The 12,120-nt window shown below is 43.0% G+C and overlaps 1 protein-coding gene across 6 annotated transcripts in view; it reads left to right on the plus strand.

The window, feature by feature from the left end:
• C17H8orf76 (chromosome 17 C8orf76 homolog) overlaps positions 1–12,120 on the plus strand; it is a 72,878-nt gene that overhangs the window by 13,058 nt on the left and 47,700 nt on the right. For 3 of the 6 annotated variants that reach the window (XR_010936178.1, XR_010936179.1, XR_010936181.1), the window contains exon 5: positions 6,074–6,206. Coding sequence is in view for 3 of the 6 variants with exons in the window: in XM_067711361.1 (XP_067567462.1) it covers positions 6,074–6,206; positions 10,303–10,530 (361 nt within the window). In the remaining 3 variants the exon portion in view is untranslated. Of the gene's footprint in view, positions 1–6,073; positions 6,207–10,302; positions 10,652–10,713; positions 11,892–12,120 lie in introns of those variants that run through there. The other 3 variants (XM_067711362.1, XM_067711361.1, XM_067711360.1) reach the window with 3 other exon arrangements.

Consider the following 12,120-nt stretch of genomic DNA (forward strand, 5'->3'; position numbering starts at 1 on the left):
GATACTTGAGACAATTTCGATTTTCTTACATTTACCAAGGCTTGATTTGTGACCCAGGATATGATCTATCCTGGAGAATGTTCCATGAGCACTTGAGAAGAATGTGTATTCTGTTGTTTTTGGATGGAATGTTCTATAAATATCAGTTAAGTCCATCTTGTTTAATGTATCATTTAAAGTTTGTGTTTCCTTATTTATTTTCATTTTGGATGATCTGTCCATGGGTGAAAGTGGGGTGTTAAAGTCCCCTACTATGATTGTGTTACTGGCGATATCCCCTTTTATGGCTGTTAGTATTTGCCTTATGTATTGAGGTGCTCCTGTGTTGGGTGCATAAATATTTACAATTGTTATATCTTCTTCTTGGATCGATCCCTTGATCATTATGTAGTGTCCTTCTTTGTCTTTTGTAATAGTCTTTGTTTTAAAGTCTATTTTGTCTGATATGAGAATTGCTAGTCCAGCTTTCTTTTGATTTCCATTTGCATGGAATATCTTTTTCCATCCCCTCACTTTCAGTCTGTATGTGTCCCTAGGTTTGAAGTGGGTCTCTTGTAGACAGCATATATACGGGTCTCATTTTTGTGTCCATTCGGCTAGTCTATGTCTTTTGGTTGGAGCATTTAATCCATTTACATTTAAGGTAATTATTGATATGTATGATCCTGTCACCATTTTCTTAATTGTTTTGGGTTTGTTATTGTAGGTCTTTTCTTTCTCTTGTGTTTCCTGCCTAGAGAAGTTCCTTTAGCGTTTGTTGTAAAGCTGGTTTGGTGGTGCTGAATTCTCTTAGCTTTTGCTTGTCTGTAAAGGTTTTAATTTCTCTGTCAAGTCTGAATGAGATCCTTGCTGGGTAGAGTAATCTTGGTTGTAGGTTTTTCTCCTTCATCACTTTAAATATGTCCTGCCTGTCCCTTCTGGCTTGCAGAGTTTCTGCTGAAAGATCAGCTGTTAACCTTATGGGGATTCCCTTGTGTGTTATTTGTTGTTTTTCCGTTGCTGCCTTTAATATGTTTTCTTTGTATTTAATTTTTGTTAGTTTGATTAATATGTGTTTTGGCATGTTTCTCCTTGGATTTATCCTGTGTGGGACTCTCTGTGCTTCCTGGACTTAACTATTTCCTTTCACATATTAGGGAAGTTTTCAGCTATAATCTCTTCAAATATTTTCTCAGTCCCTTTCTTTTTCTCTTCTTCTTCTGGGACCCCTATAATTCAAATGTTGGTGTGTTTAGTGTTGTCCCAGAGGTCTCTGAGACTGTCCTCAATTCTTTTCATTCTTTTTTCTTTATTCTGCTCTGCAGTAGTTATTTCCACTATTTTATTTTCCAGGTCACTTATCTGATCTTCTGCCTCAGTTATTCTGCTATTGATCCCTTCTAGAGAATTTTTAATTTCATTTATTGTGTTGTTCATCACTGTTTGTTTGCTCTTTAGTTCTTCTAGGTCCTTGTTAAACGTTTCTTTTATTTTCTCTATTCCATTTCCAAGATTTTGGATCATCTCTACTATCATTTTTCCGAATTCTTTTTCAGGTAGACTGCCTATTTCCTCTTCATTTGTTTGGTCTGGTGGGGTTTTGCCTTGCTCCTTCATCTGCTTTGTATTTCTCTGTCTTCTCATTTTGCTTAAGTTACTGTGTTTGGGGTCTCCTTTTCGCAGGCTGCAGGTTCGTAGTTCCTGTTGTTTTTGGTGTCTGTCCCCAGTGGCTAAGGTTGGTTCAGTGGGTTGTGTAGTTTTCCTGGTGGAGGGGACTAGTGCCTGGGTTCTGGTGGATGAGGCTGGATCTTGTCTTTCTGGTGGGCAGGACTGCGTCCAGCTGAGTGTTTTGGGGTGTCCATGGCCTTATTATGATTTTAGGCAGCCTCTCTGCTAATGGGTGGGGTTGTGTTCCTGTCTTGCTAGTTGTTTGGCATAGGGCGTCCTGCACTGTAGCTTGCTGGTCGTTGAGTGGAGCTGGGTCTTGGCGTTGAGATGGAGATATCTGGGAGATTTCCGCCGTTTGATATTACGTGAAGCTGGTAGGTCTCTTGTGGACCAGTGTCCTGAACTTGGCTCTCCCACCTCAGAGGCACAGCCCTGACACCTGGCTGGAGCACCAAGAGCCTGTCATCCACACGGCTCAGAATAAAAAAGGAGAAAAAAAAGAAAGGAAGAAGGAAGAGGATAAAATAAAATAAAGTTATTAAAATAAAAAAAATAATTATTAAAAAAAATTTTTTTAAGTAATTAAAAAACAAAAACCGGACAGAATCCTAGGAGAAATGGTAAAAACAAAGCTATACAGACAAAATCACACACAGAAGCATACACATACACCTTCACAAAGAAAGAAAAAGGGAAAAATACGTATATATCGTTGCTCCCAAAGTCCACCGCCTCAATTTTGGGATGATTCGTTGTCTATTCAGGTATTCCAGAGATGCAGGGTACATCAAGTTGATTGTGGAGGTTTAATCCGCTGCTCCTGAGGCTGCTGGGAGAGACTTCCCTTTCTCTTCTTTGTTCTCACAGCTCCCTGGGTTCACCATTGGGTTTGGCCCCGCCTCTGTGTGTAGGTCGCCTTCAGGCTTCTATTCTTCGCTCAGACAGGACGGGGTTAAAGGAGCAGCTGATTCGGTGGCTCTGGCTCACTCAGGCTGTGGGGGAGGGAGGGGTACGGCTGCAGGGCGAGCAGGCAGCAGAGGCCAGCATGAAGTTGCATCAGCATGAGGCGCGCTGTGTGTTCTCCCGGGGAAGTTGTCCCTGGATCCCGGGACCCTTGCAGTGGTGGGCTGCACAGGCTCCCAGGAGGGGAGGTGTGGATGGTGACCTGTGCTTGCACACAGGGGAAACGATATTTTAAAGAAGGAATTTTTCACTCACATTCCACAGAAAGCTACCGAAGAAGGAAATCTGCTCGTGTGTTCAAATCATTATTAATAACACAAATAAACAACGTTTAATTCATTCTACAGGGAATTCCCATGGTTCAGGGACTCCCATGGTTTTGGATCCATAGTGTATAAGAGTTTAGGGAGAGGGGAGAGTACACTGGACCAGTTCTGTAATTTATGAGAGAAACAGACTCTCTTAGGTCTCAGATAATACCAAAAAACATAGCATTGGGTTTTGTTTTGTTTATTTTTATTTTTTTTTAACTCTGAAGAATTCAAGAAGTATTGATGTTAACAGTGAGTCTTACTGAAAAGCGGTATCTATTTGGCAGATTTTAAACTTCCTTCAGCGGATGTTTATTTAGCATTGCCTATATCACTTTAATTCAGAAGTGCATTGAATGACATCTGGGTTCCAGGCACCTGCTGGGGCCTGGGATCATAAAGATCATCAAAAAAGAGTCCCTTTCCTTACACTACTCAGTGTATTGAGGAAAACATATGTGCAGTCGGTGACCAGCAGCACAGGTGCTAAACAGTGTGTCAGTGGCAGAGAACCCTTCAGGGACCAGTACCTGGGAGCTGTGCAGAGTGGCAGGAAGAAGGACCTCCACAGATGGAATGGGGCTCCTGGGAACATTTGTCAGTTGTGTAGATGAATGTACTCGATGCTGTGTATACATTATTTCATTTTAACCCTCACCACTCTCTGGGGTACATGTTGGGATCCCAGTGTACAGACTGGGGAGCTGATTTGGAATCATGCCCAAGGTGGTGCAGCTGTGAAGTGCTGCCAGGATCTGGACCCAGATCTTTGACTCCAGAGCCTGTGTTCTTGCCAGGATATCTTGCGAGAGAGAAAGCACGGCCCAAGGAGTGGAAGGGCTGGTGTAGCATGGTGGTGTCACGTGGTCCGGTGCAGTGAGAGCAGCTTTGGTGGCAGGAGACCGAGAGGTGGGCTGTGGACCCTGAGACCAGAACAGCGTCATGAGCAGGAGGCAGGACCTTGGAGTCAGATCCCATTTTAAGGGACCTAATAAATCGTTGTTATTGAGGGAATTAGCCTGGACTTCTGCACTTGTTCACTCACCGTCTGGCCTTGCACAAATTACTTCAGCTCTCCGGTCTCCAGTTTCCTCATCTTGACAGATGGAGAAATGGGGGAAATGCCTACTTTGTAGAGTTGTGAGGTTTAAAGTATCTGAAGCACTTATTGTAGTATGCATTGTGCGTAAACATTTGGTAAATGTTGTACTTCTGCTGTTTTGTTTTTATTAGCACAAGGTGTTAAATGTCATCTTAAAGAGTTTGGTCCTTATGCCGAAGGTCTGAAGAATATTTAAATGTTTAAGTGGTGTGACAAGAGCTCGGATTTCGAGGGAGATCTGGTGGCTAGGAGGACGTATTAGAGGAAGGAGTCTGGATCCAGGGACACAAGGGAAGGGGCTGTGGACCAATCAGTGGATGGTGCCGAGGCCCTGACCTAGCACAGTGCGCTGAGAATCACAAGGGGAAATGGATGGCACTGAGGGTGGAACAGACAGGACTTGGTGACGAGCTGAATGTGTGGGTAGGCCGGGGTGGGGAGGGGAGGACAGAAGGGTCAGACAACCCTGAAGAGTCTGCCTTGTGCGTGAGGGCGGATGCTGGTGCCTCCACTGAGACAGGACAGGGCTGGAGAGCAGAGCGGATCGAGGGTGGGAATCCAGCTGGAGTTTTCCATTAGAAGTGGGAGCTGAGCTCAGAAGAAGGGAAGTGTAGAGGTTGAGCTCTAGGAAAGATCAGCGATCAGATGGAGTGAGAAGCTTTGAAGGCGAGAGGTCTTGCGAGACCTTTGAGAAGGCACTTTCAGTAGCGATGCGGTGACAAGGCAGACTGCAGAGGACTGAGGGTGAATGAACATGAAATGGAGGCAGCAAGGGTAAGCTGTATTTTCAGGTAACTTCAGGAGCGAGAGAGAGAAAGCAAGGACATAAAGAGGCCACGCGTATAAGTGCCTCCAGAGGCCAGGTAAGGTGATGTGAAGAGTCAGAGTGAAGGCCAGTGAGGTCACGTTCTTTTATAAAACTCCAGCGGCTTCCCATTGCACTTATGTAAACTCCACGTTTCTTTCCATGGCCTGCAGGGGCTTATGTGAGTTGGCCCTGCCTGTCTTTTTCTCCTCTTTCACTACAGTTTGTTTTCTTCTTGGCTGTGTTCCGGCCACAGAGATCTTCCTGATTTCCAGACTCGGCAAGCTGGTTCTTCTGGCAGGGCCCCCTTCCCCTGGCCAAGCCCTCTTCCCGCCGTGAGCCTGCGGCTGACTGCTCACCATCTGAGCCTTAGCTTGAGCGGTAGCTCAGAAAAGCCTTCCATCACTGCCCTGTCTGAGGTGGACGCTTCGTCCACCCTGTCTTGAGTTTTTGTTTCATAGTCTTCGTCACTGCCTGTGGTGATCTTATTTGCTTGTGCTTTGCTCTCCTTCTGTTCCTTGAGGCAGAAACCTGTCTGTTTTGCTCACCAACGTCCCTCAATGCCTAGAGTAGTGTGGGGGGCATTTCTCAAGGCAGGAAATGAGTGAACAGGAGAGCTGAGTGCCTCTGGACGTAGCAGTGAGGCCTGAGGGGAATTGGAAAAATCTGCAGTCAGCATTTTAGAAAACAGAGAAGAGCAGGAGGTGTGGGAGGAGAGAAGAGGAGACCAGGCCAGGACCGTGACGGGGAGACCGGGGTGAGCCAGGTGCAGAGTGGCCCTGCGAGGGCCGTGGAGGGGATGGCCCTGCTGTGGGTAACGGAAGCGTGCTAGAGATCCTGTTAGTCCTTGAGGCCCAGGGAGATGGAAGGGTCATAGAGCACCGACTTCAGAGAGCTACATCCTGACACTTCTGGGAGGAGCCTTTGATGGGGAGGTTTGTTCTTTTCACTCTGCATTGTTTGTGCTTTTCAATCACTTGACTTCTACAGGAAGCTCTTTTGAGGCTTGCTCTGTAAAGATTCCTTTGAGAAGTTTTGGTCTATGAATTTTAGAAAAGATAACTCTCCAGTGTAAAGTTGGGCAATTTGTTGAGAGTAAGGAGCTTTCAGGATTCAAATGAAGGTGAGGACCTTCTCTTTGGCCGAGTTGGACTCACATCCAGCCCAGTTCCAGTGCTGTGTATGAACATGTCCTCACTGCTGTCCTTTATGTGAGCCTACACATTGGGACTTTCTGTTTTTCAGGCTTTTGCTTCAGCTCGCCCAATCTCAGCAAACATCGTTTGCTTTGGAGAGGAACTTAAAGACTCAGCAGGAAATTGAAGCTAAAATGAAAGGGTTCAGCTTCAAAGAAGACACTTTGCTGTTGATAGCAGAGGTGAGTGTGTCCTCTAGGGTTTATGTGAAACAAAGTATCATAGATATTTTTCCTGGCTCGGAGACCATTTTTTAAAAAACAGGGCCAAATCGCGTCTTCTGAAGGACTTCTGTCTCCCTCCTTTACGTGCCTTTTGATCACTTAACCCCCGAAAGTGGCCTCTTCATCCCCTCTGAGCAGTAGCGTGCTGTGAGGCAGGGGCTGTGTTTCGTTTACTTGTCAGTGCTTGTTAGTACCTGCCTGCTTGAACATCAGAAATGCCCGGTAATTGATTTGTGAATGCTGAATAAGTGAATGAATGAGTGACTTGACATTTGGGCAGCTCTTTTGTCTGTTTTTTCTCCTGTTCATCCTCAGAACAGCCTGGGGGATGGGGGGAGCTGGAGTGAGGCTCATAGAGGCTGTGACTTGCCCTAAGGTCAGATTTTAAGTGGCAGAACTAGTTTGGAACCCATCCAGCTCCAAGTCCATTTTCTTTCTGCTCCACCCTGTTACTACTTTGATGGTTGCAGAGAAATTCAGATGTCAGGTTTTTTTTTTAACTTGGTCTGTGGCAGTTTCTCTCTGAACTCAGAGAGTGATCGCTGGAATTAGATAGCTCTGTGGGGCCCCTCAAAAATTTAAAAATGTTTTATCTTTTCAGCTAGATTTTAAGTTCCTTATAAGTGAGACATCCTTACAAGGTGTCTTAAACATCTTCATATTCTTCCCCATGTGTGACTGGAATAGTAGTCCTCTGCCTGGAAAATGCATGGGAAATACCTGCATTTAAAATAGCTTTTTAAAAAAGAAATGTCTGGGCCCTCTTTGGGATGATAATGTACGTTTCATTTTGTGCTGTTACTTTTACTTAACATTGTGACATGAGCATGACCCTGTATCCTTAAATATTTCTTAATTACATACTTTTTTCTTTTTATAGTTGTTTTATTTGAATTAGGGTCCATATAAGGTCCACATACTGTGTTTGATTCTTTTGTCCCTTACATCTCTTTAATGTTATAACAGTTCCCCTTCCCCCTCTTTTTTTTTTGGTGATAAAAAATATATCTAACATAAAATTTGCCATTTTAAATTGCTGTTGAGTGTACAATTCAGTGGCGTTAGTTACATTCACGATGTTGTGCAACCACCAGCACTATTTCCAAAACGTTTTCGTCGCTCCAAATAGAAACACTTTAACCCTACCCCAACCTCTGGTAACCTCTAATCTGCTTTTTGTGTCTATGAGTTTGCCTGTGCTAGATATTTCAAATAGTGGAATCATACAATATTTGTCCTTTTATGTCTGGCTTATTTCACTTAGCATAATGTTTTCAAGGTTCTTCCATATGTATCAGAACTTCATTCCTTTTTATGGCTGAATAATATTCCATTGTGTGTGTGTGTACACATACACCCCACATCCTATTTGTCCATTCATCATCTGTTGATGGGCACTTGCATTGTTTTCTACCTTTTGGCTTTTGTGAATAATACTGCTATGGACATTGGCATACAAGTATCTGTTTGAGTTCCTGATTTCAATTCTTTTGGGCATCTACCTAAGAATGGAGTTGCTGGGTCATCTGGTAATTCTGTGTTTAACTTTTTGAGGAACTGCCAAACTGCATTTTGTTTTATAGGCTGATATTTTTACCTAACATTGTGGTGTGATCATGACACTGTATCCTTAAATATTATTTGAGTGCATAATTTTTAATGATTGGATAGTAGTCCAGTTACAGCTTTTGATGAGCTATCATTTATCTACTTAAGTCCTATGTTGGACATTTAACAAATATTCAGTACCGACTTTAATAAGTCTTTGCAAAAAAAAAATCAGTTTTTGTGTTTGTTTTAGAATAGATTACTGGAAATAGAATCACTGGGTTAAAGTATATGAACATTTTAAAGCCTCAAAGCATGTTTCCAAATTGTCATTGAGAAAGATTGGTTCCGGGAATTCCCTGGCAGTCCAGTGGTTAGGACTCTGCGCTTTCACTGCTGAGGGCTCGGGTTTGTCCCTGGTTGGGGAACTAAGATCCTGTAAGTCACGCGGTGTGGCCAAAAAAAAAAAAAGAGAGAGAGAAGAAAGGTTGGTTCTGTTTATATATCCTCCAGCAGCATATGAGAATACTGATTTTCCTTTTCCAAACCTAGGTATTAGGTTGAACCATGTGAAATTGTCAATATTCAATCATTTTGACCATAAAACCAGAATTTTATATTGAACAACTTAATATTATTACTTTTTAAAATCTGTACTTTCATTGGTAAAAGTAGCGCTTTTTAATATTACTGTTTATTTGATTACTAATAAAATGAACAATTTTTTCACACATTCATTGGCCATTTATATTTTGTGAAATACCTAGTCATGCTTTTTCTTCGTTATTTATATGTTTCTGCTTTTCTTACTAATTTTAAGAGCTCTTTCTACACTAGGCTTACTAACCTTTTATATGTTGTTTATATAAATACTGTATTTATAAATACAGTATTTCAGTATTTTCTGAAGTTTATGATACTTTTGATATATAGAAGTTTAAGTTTTTATTTGGCCAAAGACTTCTGCAGATTTTTTGACACCTGTGAATGATATACCTGCCGAGCCTGCGTTTTGGAATATTGCATTGTTTGAGTATTACTATTATTCCATTCTCTCTCTTTTTTTTTTTTTTTTTTTTGCGGTACGTGGGCCTCTCACTGTTGTGGTCTCTCCCGTTGTGGATCACAGGCTCCGGACGCACAGGCTCAGTGGCCATGGCTCACGGGCCTAGCTGCTCCGCGGCATGCGGGATCTTCCCCGACCGGGGCACGAACCCATGTCCCTTGCATTGGCAGGCAGACTCTCGACCACTGCGCCACCAGGGAAGCCCCTCTTTTTTTTTTTAGTTAAAAAAAAACACTTTTGGTGTTATACCCCAGATTTTAAAATACTGTATTTCATTGAGTCCAAGCAGTCATCAGTCATTAAGAGACATAATTATTTGATGTGCCACTAAAAGAAAAACAAGATGCTCTTTACACTGTGACACACCAGTGGGTATAAGATACATCTTGATTTCAGAAATGTTAAAATACAAAACCAAAAATTGTCTTTGAATTGATGAAAATAACATGCCTTAATAAATCCTGACAGTTGCTTGCTGTTCATCCTGTCAGCTCTAGCCTCAAACAATAAGTAGTCTTTGAAGATTTAAAGCCAGTGGAACCTGTTCTTTGAGTGGGTTTCTAATCCGTTATAATTTGAGTATTCATGGACACATAGGACCTCAGGGTTTGTAGGAAACCTAGGGACCATCTAGTCCAAATCCAAGTGACAGATTCCCTCTACAACATCCCTGCCAAATGGCTCCCTAACTTTTCATGCCGAATCGTGGGAAATGTTTTGGGACTTAATTTTAGTTCACTGTCCTTTACCAAAGGTGGGCTGATCACTTAGCGAGTTCAGATGCAAGCTTCTTACAAACTTAACTTTGTGGGTGTCTTGTCAAAGAGAAGCTAACGCAGAACCTGGACCTGGATCTGACCAGTAGGGAGCAGTATTGTGCCTTCAGAGTGCGGGGCATGCTCTTAAGTCCCTGAGGTTGCTGTGGTAACCTTTCTGGAGGGATGGAGTCTCTCTGTATCAGGGAAGTGTGGACTCAGCTACTTGCTGCTCGACTGTTTGCTGCCTTTGACTTCTTTGGAGAACTTCTAAGAGAAGGGATCTGTGCTCTCTACACAGCAGCAGTTACATTCTGTGCACGCACTGCTTTTCTGTCGTTTACAAGGAGGAAGGATCACTGGTGGTGCATATTCTTGTCAGCTGCAGGTGCTCCATATGACATAAGAAGGTTGACTGTCTCTCCCTGTAGCCTGAACGGTACTGCTGCCATGCTAGTGCTTTGGTGATTTGTTTGCTCAGGGGAAGATGAGACTGGAAGTAGGGGATGTTTTACAAATGTGGTCTTGGATCACTGCTTCTGAATAAACATCCTTTCGGTATGTTGAATTGCTAGAGTTGTCACCTAGCTGCTAAAGAAATCCTCTGTACGAAATCATTTACACTTGATAAATAGCGTGGTCTTCATCCCATCATTCGTGTCTGCTTCCCCTGTTATTGGGACAGGGTTGGTTTTTTTTTCCCCTCCTACTGCAGGTTATGGGTGAAGATATCGTCCCAGAAAAAATAAGAGATGAGGTTCACACAGAGGTGAAGTGTGTTGGCCCTGCAGCCCTGACTGCCTTGGTGATCGCGTCTTCGAAAGAATTTGAAGACAAGTGGTTCAGAAAGATCAAAGACCACTTCTGTCCCTTTGAAAATCAGTTCCATACAGAGATACAGATGTTGGTTTAGTGGCCCCTTTCAAAACAGAACAAAACATCTTGTATTAATTGTGCTGGTTTACTTCAGACAGAATCCACTGCTAATCATGGAATATACTGAATTAAAAACAATTATTTATGTCTTATAAAAATGGCTTCTCTCCCAGCTTATTTCTACTGTGTTCAGTTTTTTGGTTTTTTGTTTTCTTTTTAGATTTTTGTCATTCACTTACGTGAGGCCTACTGCCCCTTTAGAAGATAATCTGTTGGGAAAGTGTATAAAAGAGACTTACAGATTTTATTGTCTTTTAAAAACAGTTATTGTATTATAATCAGCGATGTAAGTATTACGTTGTTTAGGTAAATTCATCAAGAATGACCAAGAATGCTACAGTGTGATAGTAAACCATTTCCAGGAAGGGTGCCTCGAGGTCTGCGAAGGCTCTGAGACTTTACCACACCTGTCAGCCCGCGCATTAACCTGCCAGTGTCATAGATGCTGCAGGAGACTTGATTACTCGTGGCCCAGGGAACAGGATAAGCTTCAGCATATTTGTATCAGTTCCTTTGCCTCCAAGTCCCAAGGCACGTGACACACATGAGCCCAAACGAAAGAGTGTACGTGCAGTGGGGTGCGTTATAGGAGAGGAACCCTGAGCTTAGGAGATGCAGATCCTTTATAACGAACAGTAAGCAGGCCTGCCCTGTGCTCCAGGGGAGAACACTCTCTCTTTTTTAAGGGTGTTTACTTTGCAAGCATTGTTGAGAAGATAGTCTGGAATGAAGGGCTGTAAGTGCCTTGCTCACAAGATGTACAGAAACACGAGACCCATGGAGCTCTGTCTCAGGTGATTATCCTCTCCTTTCAGCCACATCATCTTCAAATGCAAAAGGCTTACTTGAATTATCCAGGGTGGAAGAGCTCCCTTATGAGAAGTGAAATTTAGTAATAGACCAAAAACTTCATCAAGTGTTGTCCCACATAACTTTTTTTTCCCCCGTGGCTAATATTTTATTTTCTTTAAAAATGTTTATGGGCTTCCCTGGTGGCACAGTGGATAAGAATCCGCCTGCCAGTGCAGGGCACACAGGTTCAAGCCCTGGCCTGGGAAGATCCCACATGCCGCTGGGCAACTAAGCCCGTGTGCCACAATTTCTGAGCCTGCGCTCTAGAGCCTGTGAGCCACAACTACTGAGCCCACGTGCCACAGCTGCTGGGGCCCGTGCACCTAGAGCCCGTGCTCCGCAACAACAGAAGCCACCGCAATGAGAAGCCCACACACTGCAACGAAGAGTAGCCCCCGCTCGCCGCAACTAGAGAAAGCCACACACAACAACGAAGAACCAAAAAGCAGCCAAAAATAAATAAATAAAAATAAATAAAAATGTTTATGCCTTTGTAAATTATTATAATTACATTTCAATGTTATATTCTTTTTGTTAACATCTTTATTGGAGTATAATTGCTTTACAGTGGTGTGTTAGTTTCTGCTTTATAACAAAGTGAATCAGCTATACGTATACATATATCCCCATATCTCCTCCCTCTTGCGTCTCCCTCCCACCCTCCCTATCCCACCCTTCTAGGTGGTCACAAAGCACCGAGCTGATCTCCCTGTGC

This window comes from Pseudorca crassidens, chromosome 17 (genome assembly GCF_039906515.1).
Source record: "Pseudorca crassidens isolate mPseCra1 chromosome 17, mPseCra1.hap1, whole genome shotgun sequence".
NCBI classification, from domain to species: domain Eukaryota; kingdom Metazoa; phylum Chordata; class Mammalia; order Artiodactyla; family Delphinidae; genus Pseudorca; species Pseudorca crassidens.